The sequence below is a fragment of the Pituophis catenifer genome, unplaced genomic scaffold, assembly GCF_029215685.1.
Source record: "Pituophis catenifer annectens isolate HBS135680 unplaced genomic scaffold, rPitCat1.0.hap2 SCAF_1, whole genome shotgun sequence".
NCBI classification, from domain to species: domain Eukaryota; kingdom Metazoa; phylum Chordata; class Lepidosauria; order Squamata; family Colubridae; genus Pituophis; species Pituophis catenifer.
The window spans coordinates 128,495,633-128,516,393 of NW_027256881.1; the positions used below are offsets into that span (position 1 = coordinate 128,495,633).

Consider the following 20,761-nt stretch of genomic DNA (forward strand, 5'->3'; position numbering starts at 1 on the left):
ATGCTGGCAGTTGGCAGTCAGTAGAATTAGCCTGCAAACCTGCATTCTAACCACTGCACCACCACAGCTCTTATATAAAATATATAAAGAAGAATACTCACCTGTTGTTGACCTGATTGTTGAGGTGATGTTAGAAGATGCCATTGAAGGGAGACATTCATCATCTTGAGAGTAACCAGCTTGAATGGCACGCAGGTAACTGTGACTTCTGGTTCGGAAGCAACCTGGCAAGCCGAGGGCATCCATGGCCTGAGCTTCAACTTCACTAAACACTGATTCACAAACAGATTCAAATTGCCCATTGACCTCTGCTTCACTCATCTAGATAAACAACAACATTGCATTTGGTGTGTTTTTTTTTTCCCCACTGGCTTTGCAGAAATACATTATGCTTCAATACACTATCAGAGCTCAAAAAGACTTTATTTCAATATAGTTAATGCAATAACCCTATTTACTCCTTCTACTCCCTCCTCAAGATTCTTTATATTGCAGCAGTAGACATCAACTAATTGAAATTAGCTTCCCTTTGCTATAATCTGAGAGCTAAACAGACTATCTTTTAATTCCGGTGTTAGCCTGAAAGAACATTTTCAGACATTGGTTTTTAATTTAATTTCATTATATTACATTAAATAAACAGGAAGAATGTCCTAAAGCTGAGGCATTCTAATTGTTGTCTTAATTTTTGTTAACCTGTATTCCCATTGCCACTATTTTGCCTTTCTGAAGGAATCATCCTGAAAATAAAACAGAAATATAACTATAACTAAAATACCCCCTTTCTCAAATTTTAGATGAGTAAACAGTTTTAGGAAAAATGACAAAATAATTCCTCAACTCTTCATATTTAGAAGCAACAAGTTACCATTCTTGTGACAACACAGCAGTGAGTTCCGGTTCGAGTGCTTGCTTCATTTAGTTTGCCCTTCCTTCCTTTAGTTCATTGTGTGAACTATGAAAGCTGAATAGATTAAGTCCCCAAACAGGCCACTAATTTGTTCAAACTATAATTAGTTAGCTAACTCTGACCTGGAATCAACTTGACCTTCATGTGATTGGGCTGATCATTTCCTCAAATGGATATAATAGAAAATTATTCTGTATTTTAAACTGCAAAGTGAGATTTTATTCCCTGGTGCTGAAGATGAAAGGGACAACATGACTAAGTGCAGTTTCCCCAGACCATAAATGGAAATTTTTGTCTTCTGTTATATTTGACCAGGAAAGTATGTATTCCAGCTGTCATTTCTTTCAGATAGGTCAATGGTCAATCCAGGAAATGCTCTTTATTCTGTACCTTACAGGTGTAAATGGGAGTGGAACTCAAATACATCTAAGGAGTGACGTTGGACACCAGCAAAACTGACCACCATTGAGAATCATCTGATGCAGCCAGACTTTTCTAGATATGAATTCAAAATAACCCCCTTTTAAGAGTTCTGATTGAATTGCATCCTACTACCAGGAGAGCAGTACATTGTTACAACATCAGATGCGAAGTGCAAAAGGAGGAACTACAAGAAGTAAGAATTAGTACCACAGAGATTGCTCCCATGCCATATAGGTTTTCTCTTGGTACTGCATTTAACTGTTTCAGTAAGATCAGGTAGGGAGAAATATGAGGAGAACCAAAGCATACTGCTTTTCTTATATTATTTTTTTAAAAAAATGTTTCAAGAAATGCCTGTTTCAGGGAAATCCTAGACCAGGGCAGGGCATTTAGATATTTTGAGCAACATTTCCATCAAATAGGGCTGCTGGATGTAGAATTCACCAACATCTGAAGAGATTTGGATCTCCCACTTCTTTTCTTGACCATAGCCCAATTGGCAGTTGTGCCCATCAGCAGTTCTAGCTGCTGACACTTTGCTCCTCACCCCAGTAATATTGCTAGAACTATGCCAATATGAAGAAGCAGTTGATTAAACATGTACTGTATTGTTAATTAAATAATTTCAGTGAGGTGTATCTACCCACACATAGTCATGCTCCATAAGTATACCTCCACAATGAATTTGGTCTGAAAACAATTATTTTCAGCGCTTGCAATTATTATTTCAATTCTCCCATAGGGAATCAGGCGACAAAAAAAAATGATAAATAAATAAATAAATACTAATCGTATTAAAGGCACTCTGGAAAGACAAACATTCTTATTTTGAATTGTTTGATATAAACAAAGAAAAATTTATTAAGAAAGAAAGATGGACTTGCACAATTATAAGTATGATGAAGAGGAATGTCTTATTTCCTTACTTACAAACCCAATCTGCTAGCAGAAAGGATCTTTGTTTTCTGTTGAAGGGGAGAGCAAAAATGGCATATTACCCTTTTCTACAGTATAGATGGATGCTTTATTATAGAGGTACAAAGAATGCATAAGATGGGGAGGAAGAACGGTTTCTATCAAACCTGCATTACCCTCAGCTTGTATTGTCCTTTGGTCTTCTGCAAAAATGGTAGAAGATATACCTAGCAATCTCCAAATGCCATGTGGACATAGCATTTCTCTTGTCATATCAGAGGGTATAGGGAACAGCCTTGAAGCACAGGAGGAAGAGTCACTACCAAGGCAATAGTCAGATAAGTAGGGCTTGAGTAGGGGCCAAGAAAATAACTTGAGAAAACCTCTCAGACAAGCCCATGCCTAGTTCTCATGAAGACAAAGTGAGGGAGAGGGAACTACATTCAGACTTGCAAGATTCTATTACTATAGTTGTTACAATCAAAGTAGTCTTGATCGATAGGGTCTTGGTTTCCTAGTCTGGTCTACCTTGTAGATCTGACACTAGCCTTATTTTTAAAACAGAACCTGACCAAGTGGGGAATATAGATTATAGCCAGTAGGCTATAATTGGAATATGACAGAAAATGAATTATCATTCATTCCTCTGATATTTAATAATACAAAATTGTTATGAGGTCATATAACTCAAGAGAATCTGTGATTGATCAATTTACCATATTTTTCGGACTATAAGATGCTCCGGACTATAAGACGCACCTAGCTTTTAGGGAGGAAAACAAGAAAAAAAAATCTGCCTCTTCCTCTGCCTCTCAGCAAATTGCCTCCTTGCAGCAAACAGCAAACAGCCTAGTCAGCTTCAGCACAGCCTGATTTAGCATGAGCAGCTGATTGGTGGTTGGATCTGCCTCCTGGAATACCACCTATCAGCTGTTCCAGCTGGTGGGTGGGGGCCAGTGGGTGGGCGGGGCTTTGGCAACATTTGTTGTATAAGACACACAGATATTTCCACCCACTTTTTTTGGTGGGGGGAGTGCATCTTATACACCGAATAATATGGTATTTTTGCTCCAATTTCTTATGACTCTGTCTTACAAAGTACAATCAAAGCACCACAATAACAGCAAAAGAGAACCCAGAGAAAATAAGTAAAAAAAAAGCCAAACAGCTGAAATCTCCCATTCTATCTAACCCACATCCTGGGGGGGAAAAAGCTAGGTTTCAAGGGCTTGTTTAAACAGGGCCAGGGGGAGGGGGGAACAAATCTTGGATAAATCTTGGTGTCCCAGAGGGCAGAAGGTAGTAGTCCTTCTATGCAGCATAAGATTCTAGAATGGTGGTGGCTACATTTTCTGTTTAGCCTTGCAAAAGAAAGGAGGAAGAGGAGGAATTGCTGATTGCCATGGCTCTGCAAACCAGCTCTGTATATATCTGCAGCACTGAAAACTATAGTTTCTATAGCATCAGTAGCTGCTGGGACTCTTGTACAAGAGCAGCATAAGGTTAGTAAGAATCCGTTTCTCCCATGCTGCTCAGATTTTCCTAACTATAGCTATTCCAACTCTTAAGCCTGTTACAGTAACAGTGGGCAATAACAACTGGACCTGTTGGAATTCAGCTATAACAACTACCTAGCAATGTTAAACAGAAAGTGATTGAATAAATACAAAAAATATTTTAAAAAGTTAATAGATAAAGGTTTCTCCTGTCCAGTTATGTCCGACTGTAGGGTGGCGGTGCTCATCTCTGTTTCTTAGCTGAGGGAGCCAGCATTGTCCAAAGATCTTTCTGTGGTCAACTGGCCAGCACACAGACTGCTGTTACTTTTCCACTGAAGTGGTACCTATTTATCTACTTGCATTTGCATGCTTTAGAATTGCTAGGTTGGCAGGAGCTGGGGCAAGAATTGGAGCTTGCTCAGTCATATGGTACTTGGATTTCAAACTGGCAACCTTCCGGTCAACAGCCTAGTGTCTAAACCACTAGGCCACCACGCCCCCTACAAAAAAAAAAAGAACATTCTTACTCCGGTTTATTTTTTATACCTAAATATGAAAGGGATACCAAAACCAGATGCACCAAAATTTAACATTATGTGGCTTTGGATTGCAGAGACCTGTCTTATAGAACATGATTCTCTTGAAAGTCACACAAGGACTGGAGAAATATGGCTTTGGGAGAAATATTGATGGTGTCCTTGGATGAGAAAGATCTTTCTAGTGTTTTATTGATCTAGGAACAAAGTCAATGGATGTGGTTTATGCCTGCAAAAGTATGATGAATCCACTTTAATTTGTGGTTTCCTTTAAAATGTGAAAAATTATATGGATTATTTCCCAAAATTGGGGTAGATTTTAGACAACGTATTTGCAAAAATGGGGCTCTGAAAACACAGCAAGGGTGAAATGTAAAATTTGTTACTACCAGTTCTGTGGGCGTGGCTTGGTGGTGGGGGTAATGTGACTGGCCAACTTTTTTTAAAAAAAACTTTTCAAAGCATTTTTTCTAATGCTTTGAAAAGCCTCTGCCGATCAGGCAACTCAGCTGGAATTGTCAGAGACTTTTCAAAGCATTTTTTTTTACCACCTCTGGTAAAAGGCCAAGAAGTTGCAGGAAAAAATGCTTTGAAAAGCCTCTGACGATCCCAGCTGAGCCGCGTGACCATCAGAGGCTTTTTTTTTACTTTTAAAAGCATTTTTTCGTCAGAAGAGATTGTAGAAAAAATGCTTTTAAAAGTAAAAAAAAAAGCCTCTGATCATCGTGCGACTCAGCTGGGCATGGTGGGGGGGGGGCGCAGGGATTCTTGCTACCGGTTCTCTGAACCACCCACCGCCATCACTACCGGATCGGGCGATCCGGTCCGAACCGGGAGCATTTCACCCCTGGCTCACAGGCTGACAATTCCCTTTAAGTTTCCAATTCAGCTTTTTCTTAAAGTAGTTAACAAAAAAAAATGTTTCTTTATTTGTGACTTTGTAGATATAAGTGCAGGTATCAATGAGCGCAATCTAATTGTTTGTACTTATAATATATTGTAAATTACTGTTAGTGCAGTGGAAAAACTGACTTAAGGATGTATTAACTCAGTGGGTTATTTCACATATATGATATCAAAGAAAGAAAGTATTTGCCATAAAATATACAGTAAGGGACCAGATAATTGGTATCTACAATTTATTTTTTTCACTTATGAATTGTTCTTGTTAGGTGTATGTGTAAAGCCATTGAAAACTACTATTTACAAACTTCAGTGTGTAAGCAGCCTGAGACTCTTCTGGTTTCTGTCACAAAATCTTATAAAATTGCACATAAACAAAGCTTTCAGCTTAGGAAAATAACCAGTAGAAATTATTGATTATAAGCCTGGGATACATGGTCAAACTCCTGAATTTGTTCTTTAAAACCCTATAATTATTAATATTATTGTAAAATGCATAACAGGAAAAAGAATCCAACCTGGCTAACGCAGCTGGCCTGACTGAGTGTGCTTACTGCTCTCATATAGCTCTGATTCCTTGATCGAAACTTAGGGGAATTGTAGTTTGCCGAAGGATCCAGGGTATGGCCACCAGGCACTTCACTTGTAGCTTGCAGATAGCTCTGACTATTAAAGAAAGATAGAAACAAAGTTGGAAAAAACTATGACAAAAACATTCCCGAAAGAGCTGAAAAGTGTTCTATATAACATATCTTAATAAAGAAAATAAATGATTTCTGCATAGTGGGTATTTGCAGGCATGGTATTGACAATTGTAATGTCCCAATGGAAAAAGAACATATGACGGATTTGGCCTCTTCTGTTGCTAGGTAAAGTTTTGGCCCTGTCAGTACTAACTATCTGGTCAAAACAGGACGTGTATTAGATCAGCCCTACTTAAATTCTACTATAAACTCTAATAGCATAATAAGTACTTAAGGATTCTGAAAAGTCAGATCAGTGAAGCTCTTCTGAAACCTGCTGACATCCTACTTCAGGGGATACTCACAATTTAGGCTTAGAACAAATCTTCCCCAAAGCTTAACAGCCCCAAAGATCATTTCCCCTATGCGTTTTTGAAGTACATAACGTTCAGTTTATATTAAATAATTTAACAATTCTGCAATTATAATCTATAACAGCAATAACTGATAATGGTACTGTATGGCCCCTTGCTGGTCATTTGAATTCATTCTGCAAGCCAGACAACATGAACAGCTCCCTCCAAAATATGATCTGCCATTAAAGATAGTTCTTTCTTTCTTTAATGCTTAGCGTTTAAGATCTTTGTTTCTCTCTCGGCTTTGTATTATATTCCATTTCAAAAGTGTTGATCAATTTGTGTGCAGTAGAGTCTCCGCTACATTGAAAAACACTGTTTAATTCATGCTCAGTCTTCTCATTCATTTGCAGTGGAACCCCTGGGATGGTTGTGCTGCCCATTTCATTAAGAAAGATGTCTCAGGCCCAGGGCTGATGCTTATACGTAATCCCAAAGGATGGCTTTCTGTAAACTAATTTAAACAGCACATACTTTAAATCAAATATAGATTTGCTGTGCTTGAAAAGTTAAGTTTTAACTTTTGCCACCCTTAACAGCTAGCATGTAACTCTGCATTTAATTAACACAACTCTTGGATAATAGAAAAACAATATATTGAGAACAGTTGCATCTGAAGCAGCATGTAAGTGAGTAAGACAATAAGTAAATACAATCCCTAGTAAATGACATTATATATTATTACTCCTAACTGTACCTTGAAACTAAATAATTCTAGGAAATAATTACCTAAATGTATTTATTAGGAAACTGCCTTGTAATTATTATTCTTATTTTCATAAAAAATGTAGAGAGTCCGGTTCACACAGAAGCTTACCAGTAAAAATAGCAAACTTAGCAAAAGCTAATTGGAGAACAAAAGAGTAAAAGACCCCTCCTAGGCTCTAATAATCTTTTAGAGGGTATTCTTGTCAATGGAAGAATTAAGTGTCAAAATTCTTCTGCCTCTCCTGCTGACATCCATCTGACCTAAAACTGTTAAACTTTTGCAGTACTGTCTTACTGCATTTTTGGAATGTCAGCAGTCACTGTAAAAGACCTTTTCCTTTGAATGGTATATATTAACATGTTAAATTAAAAATGCCTTTAGACATCTAGAAAATTTTAAAGAACACTGGGAAAAGGAAAAAATTTAAGTAACACATACAACCAAATGACAGCTATAACAAATGGTTTTATAACTTTCAACCCTTTTATTTAATCCTAGCATTTCCATGTTTAATTCATTATTAAAGCATATGATGTGTGCTGTAAATATTTGTGGAAAATGTTTCTGAAATTCAATATATTATACTTAAAACAACTTTCAGGACTGAAATAAATTTGCTTGGATCTAGTGGAGAGTTGAATGCTATTAAAATCATACATTCTCTTCAGTATATAATAGGAATAAGAAAGAAAGAGAATGGCACACTGCTGAATTCTACTGTGAATGGAATTTGGTGGAAAAAAATAGGAATCGTCTGTTAAATATATCAAATCAAATGTTAAATTACCAAATCCAGCATTGAAACAGACCACATGCTAGTCATGTAAACTGAGAGCTGCAATACATTTACCAAGGCAACATGTCTTGATAAAATTATTTATTTTTACAATGTACACTTAACGCTTGGCCTGTTGTAGTGCTACCATTAATATATGCCGCAGTAAAACATTACTATGAATTATTCAAATAAAATTACATTGCCTCAGTTTATCCTCAGGCATAGCTTAACATAATTAATGTTAGCTTAGATTATGTTCTCATTAAATCCATTCATTTGGTAGCTTGGCAAAATCTTGAATAGTATTTAAGTCTTCTTCGGGCAACCTGGTTAAATTCGCAACATAAATAAAGTGCAATCTAATATACATCTACTCAAGATAAGATACAGGAGTTAGTGGACAGGTTCTTCTGTTGCAATATGCATAGAACTATATGAAAAAGTAAATAGGAAAGATGCTTTATTCGGAAAGGAAGCTACCAGGGAGCCACTTAGAATACTATACAGTGAAGTGGTAAAAACAATAAATAAAGAGCTTGGGTTTTATAAGAAAAACTCTTGCCAGATTCTTAAATGACTGTTACCTAAAGACACATCAAGGATTTGGTAAATAATGTCATGTTTCCAGAAGGATAATGAAGGCTGCAAAGAGGACAATCAGCAAAGAACAGAGAAATGGTCCTTTAAAAGTCATCTATTTCAAAGGGATCAACAGTCACCTCTTTGACTGTTGGGGTGACATGATAGCAATGTTCCAATACTGGAAGGGGGTCAACCTATTCTCCAAAGCAATAGAAGGCAGGACAAGAAACAATGGATGGAAACTGAATGTTGCCATTAACTCCTGGGAACCAAATTTAAGCTTTCAAAAATGTCTAAATGCCAAAATGCAGCTTTCTTTGAAATGCTAATTGTTCTGCACACTAGAAAGAAGAAATGAGACATCTCATGATAATGAAGCAAATGGTAGTATGAGAAGAAGGGATTTATATCTATTAAGCCCTGGGAGATATTTGGGACAAGTGTGGCTTAGTAACATTATTTCTCAGCCTTTATTGCATTTGTAGATAGGAGAGACAGACAGATAGGAGGAGCATTTGTAGAGCAGTGGTGTGGAATAGTCATGCTTTCTGACAAAAAACAATCTTGGAGTCTGAGAAAGTACACATGAGCTGCCTGCGACATCATCCTATGATGTTATCTGGACTGAATTTGATTCTGTAAATTCTGGTCACATGGATAAGGTCCTCTGAACTGTGACTCTTGGCTATTTATTTGTTCTATCCATGCTCCTGCTGGGTGATCAAGGCAGCCCAAGAAGTGACCTGTAATTGGGTTGTGATTAAGCTTCTTGAAAAGAGTTCCTCTGGCCTTGAAGGAGGCAGTGGTATGATCCCTTTTCAGGAGGCCATCACTAGACCCTTTCGTTCTGGATTTCCCTTTGTGGTCAAAGGGAAAGTAGTTTAATAGCAGCTGCTGAGGGTTTTGGAGAAGATGGATTATCTGGATCCATTCCAAACAGATCTTGGGCCAGGATACCATATCGAAATAGCATTCATCATGCTTGTTAATTACCTTTGATGGAGCTGGGATGGAGATGATGCATGCAACATTGTGTTCATTGACCTCAATATTTTCCAATACCATCAACTATGGTATCCTTGTGGACTTGATGCAGAGCTCAGGAGTTGCGGGAATTTTGCTACAGTCTTTGGCCTTCTTCTCCTGATTGGTTCTGATCAGTGTCACTAAGGATGGAGAAGACGTAAAACCTACAGCCCCCCATTGGAGGGGGGCTATCTCAGGACTAGACTCTCTCACTCCTCTTATTTAACAACTAAATCAAACTACTAGGTGAGATCTCTCAATTTGGGGGTCAATACTCAATTGTATAAAACTTCAGACTGTGCACGTGAGTCTGTCAATGTACAAATGTGATGTCCGAAGGCTATTTGGGTTAGGATGAAGAAAAACAGAATCAGGCTCAAACCTGAGATTGGAAGGGATTGCATTTCCCTATTTGAGACTAGTATATAATTTAGGGGTCTTCCTAAATCTGTAATTACTGTACTTCTTGAAGAGTAAATTGCAGCTTGGCTAGGAAGGCTTTTGCACAGGCCCACCTCATATGCAGTTGTACCTTTTTTGCAACTGGGAGGTTCTTCAGATGGTCACCCATACCCTAGACACCTCATGACTGGACTATTGCAATATGATCCACATGGGGCTATCCTTGAAGATCAACTGGGAGCTACAGCAGGGGCCAAAAGCTGAAGTGCAGATAGTAATGGATGTTTCTTACTACAGCACAATTGGGCAGAATAGGTACATTCTAGGGTTGTTGGTTTTTTTTTTCACTAAATATTATCATGCTGTGGGACGGAGGAAGTATACTTTCTCTGGTGCTGCTACCACCCTCTGGACTGGCAACCTCCTTAGAAATACATATGGTTCTCATCCTTTAAATGTTTTGTAGGTCTGTGAAGATTTGATTCTGTTGCCAGGCCTGGGTCAAAGTACTTGTGATTTTTGGTTATTTGTATGGATAGGTTTGAGTGATGATGTTTTTATATTATGTACAATATTCTTTTAAAATTATAAGTTGCTCAGAGTCTTTTGGAGTTGGATAGCCTTGAAATCAAATGAATGAACGAATGAATGAATGAATGAATGAATGAATGAATGAATGAATGAAAAGAGAATAAGCTCTGCTTTAACCTAAAGAGCCCAGAGTACTAGTATTCAAACACATACATGTGCCACTGCTAAACTGATTTCTGGGGAATACTAAGGAGCATCTTTCAGGAAAAAAACATATCAAAAAGATAAAGGTGAAAATTAGGGATGTGCAGCACTTTAGATGAAATACCAGAAAAGTGCTTCCAGAGGCTCTGGCATGTTATGTTCCATCTATTGACAACACTTTAAAGAAGCCACTTATATATAAATAGAACATTGTGAAGTAGAAAATTACTAACATTTGTTTTCAGAGAGGAAAGTAAATGAAATAAATTAAAAAAGGAAATTAAAAGTTAAATACAATTTGAGTTTAGTTTAGAATTGCTTTCTATAATCTTTTGAGTTTTCTCAAATATACAATAGTAAGTGCTCTGTTGGAGAATGTGCTGCGGTTTGGAAAGATGCTACCAAATCTAAGTGGTTACCAGCATGGTTAACGGGCCTTATCATGGAATTATAACTGAAAAGAAAGTTTTCTCAGCAAAGGATGACAATAAAAAGGAAGCACACCTGCACAAAAGAAATATAAGCATTTAGAACAAGTCTTGCTAAAGAGCTTTTGCAAAGATAAATCCTATTCTCACTAACCTTTAAGAGTTCTTTGTCAGTGTCAACAAGCATGTAGATAGGGGTGATCCAGAAGATATAGCTTACTTGAACTTTCAATAGGCTTTGACAAAACCCCTCACCAAAGACTCCTGAGCAAAGTTAGCAGTCATGTGATAAGAAGAAGCTCTCTTATGGAACGGTAACTGGTTAAAGAACAAAAAGCAGAGAGTAGGAATAAATGGATGTTTCTCTCAATCAGAGATGCAAAGATCAATATTGGGATTAGTGCTGTTGATGTTTTTCATAAATGATCTGGAGTCAGAAGTAAGCACTGAGATGACCAAGTTGGTGACGCTAAATTATTCAGGGTGGTTGGAATAAAAAAAGGAACAATAATGAATTCCAAATGGACATATTCAAGGAGAGAGAACAGATATTAACAAAATGAGTCAGGATAATGCATATGGGGACAAAATATTCTACCTTCACCTACAGGCTGATGGGATCGGGGATGATAGTGGACTGACTAAAATAGAATTGTTGAGTTGTTGTGGAAAGCTTAAAGAGAATACCAGTCCATCTATCATTATGACAAAGCCCAATATCTTGATGTGAATTTTAGGAAAGAAACTGAAATTAAAACTTCCAATATTCCATGATATTTTTTGCCTTTTCATTCAGAAAATACAATTCAATGGGGTGGATATGATAAGAGATGTATAAAATTACCCATTATATGTATAAAACAGAATTAGAATTCTTTTTCCCCTCCTCTGATAACTAGACTCATCAATCAAATTGAGTGATGGAAGAGATATAAAAAGGGAGCATTTATTTAATTAGCACATAGTAAATTAAAAAAAAATTACTGCTCTTATGACCACCAACTATGATGTTATCAGATGGGATTAGACTACCAATCATTAACACACTTGATGGCTATATATTAAAAGCATTATGTCTCTCAATATCACTTGCACACCAGAGTCACTGCAGTATACTGATTAAGAAAGAATATACTATATTCTGATTACAATCAACCTTCTGCTATGGAAGCTCACTGGAAGACTTTAGGTGAGTCACTCTCAGGTCATCCTTCCTGACACGGTGGTTGTTATCAGTGGTGGTATTCAGCTGGTTCTATCCGGTTCTGGCGAACCAGTAATGGCGGCTGTGGGAGGCTCCGCCCACCTGCCTGGACATCATCACGTCCAATTTTTGATGCTCTGTGCATGCGCGTAAGACTGTGCACATGCACAGAGGTGGCATGTGCACTCACATTTGCGAACCGGTAGCAAAGGTAATTGAATACCACCCCTGGTTGTTATGAGTATAAAATGAAGGAATAATTCCAATTAAGATACCTTGAACTGCTGGAGAAAAGGCAAGATATAAACTTTATATCTATGTCATCATCATCCAACAACAACAACAACAACAACAACATCTTCATCATGAAGTTCCTTGGTATTGTTGCAACAAGATATCAAACTTAACGAATCTTTCATTTTTATATTTTCTTATGTTTGTAATAGGATGCACTCTCAGGTCATTTGCATTCCCAGATGCACCAGGTTCAGCTTTAAGTAAATAAGCTATGTTAATATGATCAGAATCACTAGATTACTCTCTGGGAAACATTTGTACCATTGGAAGATGAAGGACAATTTATTTAGACATTTAGAGCCATCTGATAGAAGGTGTGTTTCTGTTTAGATTCCAGGGTTCATCTCAAAAAGACAGAATTAATTCTTAATTGACTTATGTTTTTTTAAAAAATATCTTTTATAGTTTAGAATATTCTTTTCATTCCAAATTAGTTCCATTAGTTATATTAGTATCAAAATATCAAACTACAGAGACTGCTCCAGGTAGTCATCAGAAGTCAGCACTTACTTGAAAGCACACACACAAAAATGTGCAGTATGTAAATACAAGAACAAATGGAGAACTTTAAGAAATATAAGCACTGATTTGGTTTTCTCTACTAAATGTACTCATACCATCTGTGTGGTTTTTTTTTAAAGCAATACTATGAAAGGCCAAAAATTGGGAGTTTTCTGAAATAATGTTCTGCAAATTCAGATCTGTAAAACAATCGTCAACATTTGATAAACCAATGAAACAATAGAAAATACATTTGGCTGCTATGTTTAGATAATGCAGTTAAGATTAAATGTTAGGAATTGTAGAGAGCTGACACTAACTGTGGCTTTAAAGGTCAACGCTAACCTTTATTCTCATGACTTTTTCCTCAATCTCTCTAAAAACATCTTGATCACCAGCAAAGTCTTTCAATATATTGTGTCCTATCTAGTTTATTCTGTTTACATTTTGCATAAACAGAATAGTAGTAGACATTCCTCACTAAGATGGATTGCTGACTGTAGCTACAGCATTTCATTTTAGCTTCTCTTTTCACCAAAAGCATCTTAAATTAGAATAAATTCACACACCATTTATCTTTTATATATAATATTCTCAAACTCTGTCTGGGGCTGTTTATGTGATTTTCAGAATTTGAATAACAGATTCCAACATCATAGCCTACCACAATATTTAAAATGAACCTGAAAACACCTTTGGCTCTTTGCCAAGGGGCAGAATAAGCAGAAATAGTATCAAATATTTCTGGACTTCAGTTTACATTCATGCTTATCTGTGCTACAAATAAGGCATATCTGCCTTTTTGCTTCCCAAAGCCTTAATATAGACGATATATTCTGAACATCTGTATCACTGAAAGCGAAGAACGTAAATGTCTCTCTGCAGAAAGACAAATCCACTTTGGAAATTGCTCTTACCTGGAAATCCAATCTAAAAGTGATGTTGTCAACCAACCAAGAAAAAGAAACTGACAACACTATGAAAGAGCTTGCCAATTGGGACAGAAATAATTGGACAAGAAGCCTTTTGCTTCTTCAAGGAACAGCATGAAATGCAACTTCAAAGAGTCATTGTTGAGCAACCATTGTCAGAAAAAAGGATTTATGGATAACAGACCTAACTGTCAAATACATTTGGGCTTATTAAATACCATCTCCCTAAAACATCAAGTGTTTTATAATAGAATTTTCCAAATGATGCATCACTGATTTGTGTTTTTAATGTCAACAGTAGACAAAGCATAGCTAGTTCTTTGGTTTCTGTTAATTAATAATATTTTTGCTCACATATTTGTAAGAGGCCAAGGTTGGGAAGTTAATAAACAACAATGGAAAAGCTTATGGGCAACCCTGAAACATTTTATTCATTTCCTAAATGTTCCAGTACTTCTAAGAACATTATTCTAGCAAATTCTTATACCCCAAATATAGGGATGAGATTTATTAGTTTCACAGCATGTATACTTGGAACATCAAATAATTTTAAAAGAGACACATTATTGTGGAAGGAGGCTTTAAATGGTATACTCTTTCCAAAAGTGGATCAAAGATGATCCTGCATTCAGAATAAATTGCAAATTAATCTAATCAGTTTTCTCATGACTCTAATTTGATTTATATTTGGAAACAATGTATCCCAGAGTGAGAAAATACATTTTTAAAAAAATTAAACAGACATAGGTCTTAATGTAAGATTAATATTTTGTTTGTTTGCTTCTTATTTTTAGGAATAAGATGGTTAATACTGGAGGTCAATTAACCATATCATTTGTGTGGCAGGTGAACAGTTTTTACTTAATAGGCAGGGATGTCAAGAGAGTAAAAAAGAGGTATTCAGATGCTTTAGTATGAAAACCTAGTTCATAGTCTTGCCTTGGTCAAGACACACTGTATGTTACATCAAGGTATATAAGATTAGGCTGCCATAAAAGGGATTTTGAGGCTATAAATGTTAATCAAGCTAAGAGAAACAAGGAGGGAAATTTTTTAAGGATCCATCTTCTCTTCATAAACATAATGGCAGTAAAACTAATATATGTTGAAGGATTTTTTAGGCAGGCTGAATTTCAAGCTCTGGAAATAAGTTACATACAGGTTTCTTTAATATCTCTAGAGTTCAAATTTAGACTAAGGTAGGTACAGCCTTCCGATTTATATATCTAAAATGCCCCTGATTGTGTAAACATTAGCAATTTTGTCAACAAAATCAAATTTAAAAACACTTAAATTTCCCATTGGAATTTAAATGCCTTTTGTATAATTGAACACATGTAATTTTAGAAGCACGTTAAGAATGGAAAAATCACCTTGACGGACACACTTATAAGCACTTAAGTGTTTGAAATATATTTTAGCTCCTTTTCTTGTTCTTTTTAATAAGTTCTCATTGGGAAAGTGATCCCAGAGGTTTAGCAATTATTTCAATTAATAATATTTCTTAAGGCCGTGAGAGAATTCTATCAAGCTACAGAATTATAGAATCAGGATATCAACATTCTGTCTTGTACGGTTAATTCTATTTAATAATTCTATTGTTACTGAATAGGTCTGACTAGATCTTCATGCTTGTAAAACACACAGCAGACTTTATTAAATGAACTTTTACAAATCTGGCCTCCCTTTTGATTTTAAACATTCATAAAGCATTTGCTAGTCTAGTCTAGAAAGGAGGTCCCAGGAAGACTGTGCTTTGATGGAACTTTTACTTGTACCTTAAAAAATTGATGTGAAAATACACAGGTCACACCTGGGTGTACACTAATTCAGAAAGAACTGTTCATAAAACAGACAAAAGATCATGCTATTTCCCTTGCCATATCTATTTTACAACCATTGTGTTGCAGAGGTGATCTGTTTCCATCCACAAAGCAAGGGATAGGTGGAAAAGTGTACAACACAAAGAAAAGTTGTTCACATTAAGCATTTTCTAATTCATGTAATCTGTATTGGAACAATTTAATACGTTCAAATTCATTCAAAATTACTTTGGGTTTGAATATAAGATAAATATATTTTCTGCACAGCCATACTATTCAATCCAAAGCTTACAATTCTGGCTTTCTCAGAAATACAGCTCAAACAATCTTCATTTAAATACTTGGTATTATATGATAAAAGAAGGGAGTCAATTAGTATGTAGGAATTACAATCCACTCTTGAGGCAAGTAAAAAAAACCCCCATTAAATGGCAAAGATTAAAGTTATCTTTGCTTGAGAGAATACCTTCGGTTAAAATAATGATTTTACCCTGTTTTGTTTTCTTATTTCTATATTTTCTGGCTCACTCCTTGGAATGCAGACAGTGAAAATTTATGTTAGAAAAAATTAACAAGGCAAGAAGCTTAGATTTTCAAGCTGGACAAAGTAAAGGAAATGTAAGGAACTGAGAGGAAAGTGATCTTTAACTCTTCAGGTGTTCTGTAATTAATGAACTATATATGAGCTATCTGCTATATACGAACTATGATAAAAAACATCAAACCTCCCCAAACAAAATCCCTTCTCACCCCTATGAACATTATAAGTCTCCCTCAATCTTGGGTCCTCTACCAGAGGCCTGGGAGTTTAAAGGATTTGTGCAATATCTTAGCTGTTCCTAGCACTGCACTCTTCTGGACAGAAAGCTCTGATGTTGTCCTTGGGAGCTGTTGGAGCCACTCACCCAGCTTAGGAGTCACAGCCCTGAGTGGCTCCTATCACCGTTGGGTCCATTTTGCCCTTTACTAACCCTTGTTCAAGTTCTGTTATAGTCTCTGCCTAACCTAAGGCCTGTAAAACCACAAGATATTATCCACAGTGTTTCAGTTATGGACCTATCGTTTGGCAGTGTCTCTGCAACTGAAGTGTGCTCTGATTGCCAGACTGAAGTCATTAAACCTGGAATGGAGACCTAATTCCATGCAATCTTTAGCATCACCTGAATCTTCAGCTCTCTCTGGAAAACTTTATATGTACATGTATATGTACATATTTTAGGAAGATCAAAGAGAATGTGATATAGAAAGAAAGAACTATACAATTCAGCAGATGCCATTAATGTCTGGTTCTTTCTTCATTTACTATCAGGTCCCACCTTTTCTAGGGAAACATAAGAACACAACAAGAAATAGTTTGGAAGAGAAATCCACAGCTGAAAAGCAGTGACTGAGAATACTTCTCTGCATAGCCTTTTCCTCTGAAAGTGGAAAAATCAATAATACAATCTCAAAAGAACAGACTTGACCAATCTCAGAGAAGCTCATGATCATAGCAGATTTACAACTTGTCCTACGTTTCTATGGAGTTCTACGTGCACATGTAAACGACACAGTCAAACAGCAAAAACTTGATTCAAGAATACAGCTTGAGAAGCAATGTAGCAAAGCCTGGCACTTTTGAGACAACATAATATTTTAGTGTAGCAGCAGTAATCTGATTTCTTAGACTATGATAACTTACTTGCTGTGCTAGATAATGTAATTCTCAAAATGCCACACATGGGATATTACTTCAATTCAGACACTTTTCCTTTTTCCTGTTAATATTTTGACTTTTGTAAAACTGCAAACCTGTAATGCACTTCTTCCCTGAGCTTCTTTGATGCTATTGTTACATGAATAGCGGACTTATTTGTGGTAATTTGATTCACAATTTTCAAATTGGTAATTATTTTTCTTGTTGACGACCCTGTCTTGGATGTTCAATCCATTTAAAGGAACTGCACAATTTATCTTCTCCAAACAGACAGGTTTTTCCTCATTAGTGGACTAATAGCATTTTGACTAATTTGACTAATATTTGTTTAGTTTAAAATGGCAGTCTTCAAAAAAATTGCCTCTGAAATTGATCTCAGTGGATGTATGAATACCTTTCTTTCATCCGAGCTTCTTACAAAAGGTCCTTGAACAATGAATAACTTTATCTCTTCAGTAAAGTCTATGGTTTTTAAATGTCATGAATGATACAGAAATACAGTGCATGACAGGGACTTCCTAGACTTTGAAAGGCAGAGATCAGAAGGCTTTTGATGGTATTCCCCAATGAGCAGCTAAGAAATGGAAGGACCTTTCCAAGGCAAAGCTAAATGAAGAACCTCTAAGTCTTTGGCAAGCTTCTTTGTGGGAGGGCTGGACTTGTAAATACATTTTTTGATTCTTACTTCTTAAAAGACATAAAGTTGTATCAGGCTGCACACTACATTTGCCTTCCATTTAAGAGGTACAATTAACTTTGAGGAAAAAAAGATGTAACTGGAGAGCCATCTCTCCATTTAGCCTTGTAATAATATACTGTACCATGTGTATTTTGCCTTTCAACTGAAGTGGAAAAACAATGATGAAAGCTTAAGAAGTGTGTTAGGGTTGTGTATTTTCCCTTCTCCTAGTCAAGCAAAGACAGGATTTCCTTCACTTGCATTCTCAGCAACCAGTTGACCAACTTAATTTGGTTTGTTGCTTCATCTAACTTTCAAATGTTTTACAGAACAAATATTCTGACTCTATTCCAAGATGAAGACAGATATTCAGGGCCTTGGGAGAGGATTAAAAGTTTCCTTGTCAAAGGACTATTCTCTGAGATATAAGCAAGAAGCTGAGGATGACATGAGGTTTCAAAGCAACAAAAGATTCCTTGTTAACCCCATATCTATAGTTAGATACATTAGTGCATAGACTTTTGATGTGACAGATTCTGTCTCTCAGGACTCTTAGTTCATTACTGATCATTCTCTAATACTTCACACTTGTCCCCTCTTACAGTCTTATGTCCTGTCAGCCAATCTATTTTTGTTGACAGGACCTGAAAAATAGTAGACTTGTTTTCAGAAAAATACCCACTGATGGGATCCAAGCATGGAGGATCTCTATGGTTGGAACCTTTAATTAGGCAACTAAAAGGTGATTGAACACTAAGCACCCATCCACACTTTATCTCCCATTAACAAGAATGATTGGTAGAGAGGAACAAGAAAGGGAATCCATCATTCACTTTCCATCACTCACTTTCACTCACAGCACTACTCATTGGCCTGATTATTGAGACAGAATAGAGTTTGGCAGTAAGGCTGCCACACTTTTCTGCCAATTCAAGGAACAGTGAATAGTATTTTAACATAGTCAAGTGACTATGCCCTCATTTCTTTATATTTTTTAAAGTACTCCACACTAACTGACCAACATCTAGGCGTTTATACTTTGAATATTGACAAGACATTCATCCTTTGCCTTAAAAACGCAATGGCCAGTTGTTATAGGGTAATAAATTATTTTTCCCGCCAGCAATAAAAAGCACCAGCTTAATCTGAGAAAATGTATAGCCAACCAATATTATTTTTAGAACATAATCAGCTGAAGTAGAAGATGAAGTAATAGTAGAAAGAAATGAAACCCACAAAAATAAAATAGGAAAAAAGCTTTGAGAGGCTTACTTCTGGTGGTCACCAAGGGCTCTTTGTCCAATAGATTTTAACAATGATTCCGGATGGACTGCTACCTTTGGTGATGTTTTGGGACTACTGTCAGAATCTCCACTTTCCTCATCTCCCATGGCTTTAATATAACTTCCACTTCTCATCCTTCTGCAGGGAATCTCCTCATCTTTACCACCAGCAGGGTAACCTCCCCATTCATCTTGAGGTACCTGGGACAGGTATTACAACAAGCACAAAACAGAAATAAATCTGACATTGCTGTTGGGCCCTTTAAACAATCTGTTACAAATAACAACTAAGTACTTGACATTGCCAAAAGGATAGATTTTACTTCAGCTATTAACTAAGTACAACATTCCAGTGATATTTGAATGCAGAAGATTGTTTACCAAATGATGTTGTGGTGTGGTAACCTATAGCAGCTATTGCATGCTTTGCACTTTGTGGTGTACCACTGTTTACTTAATATTTATTGAGGAAAGGACAATTAGCCACAAGACATAAACCTTGATTTATATACAGCAATGACTAGGTTCACCCAACACAAATCAAAATCAAGCATGCAGTCAAAGTGAGTGAGGAAAAACTATCACCCTGATTCTTCAAGTGTCTTGAAAGAGGATGATTTCTGATCAAATTGATCAAATTAAAGCTGACATAGACAACAGCTGTAGTTGTATATCTACAGTCAGGTCCAGAAATATTGGGACATCAACACAATTCTAACATCTTTGGCTCTATACACCACCACAATGGAGTTGGAATGAAACAAACACAATGTGCGTTAACTGCAGACTGTCAGCTTTAATTTGAGGGTATGTACATCCAACTCAGGTGAACGGTGTAGGACTTACAGCAGTTTGCATATGTGCCTCCCACTTGTTAAGGGACCAAAAGTAATGGGACAGAATAATAATCATAAATCAAACTTTCCCTTCTTAATACTTGGTTGCAAATCCTTTGCAGTCAATCACAGCCTGAAGTCTGGAACGCATAGACATCACCAGATGCCAGGCCTCTACTGCAACTGTCTTCAGTTCCTGCTTGTTCTTGGGGCATTTTCCCTTCAGTTTTGTCTTCAGCAAGTGAAATGCATGCTCAATGGGATTCAGGTCAGGTGATTGACTTGGCCATTGCATAACATTCCACTTCTGTCCCTTCAAAAACTCTTTGGTTGCTTTTGCAGTATGCTTTGGGTCATTGTCCATCTGCACTGTGAAGTGCCGTCCAATGAGTTCTGCAGCATTTGGCTGAATGTGAGCAGATAATATTGCCCAAAACACTTCAGAATTCATCCTGCTGCTTTTGTCAGCAGTCACATCATCAATAAATACAAGAGAACCAGTTCCATTGGCAGCCATACATGCCCACGCCATGACACTACTACCACCATGCTTCACTGATGAGGT

General features: G+C 36.7%; 1 protein-coding gene across 1 annotated transcript in view; it reads right to left on the minus strand.

The window, feature by feature from the left end:
* The window catches only part of DLGAP2 (DLG associated protein 2), a 384,074-nt gene that overhangs the window by 43,826 nt on the left and 319,487 nt on the right, over positions 1 to 20,761 (minus strand). The window contains 3 exon segments of the mRNA XM_070954968.1: positions 102 to 321; positions 5,705 to 5,852; positions 19,350 to 19,561. Coding sequence (XP_070811069.1) covers positions 102 to 321; positions 5,705 to 5,852; positions 19,350 to 19,561 — 580 coding nt within the window.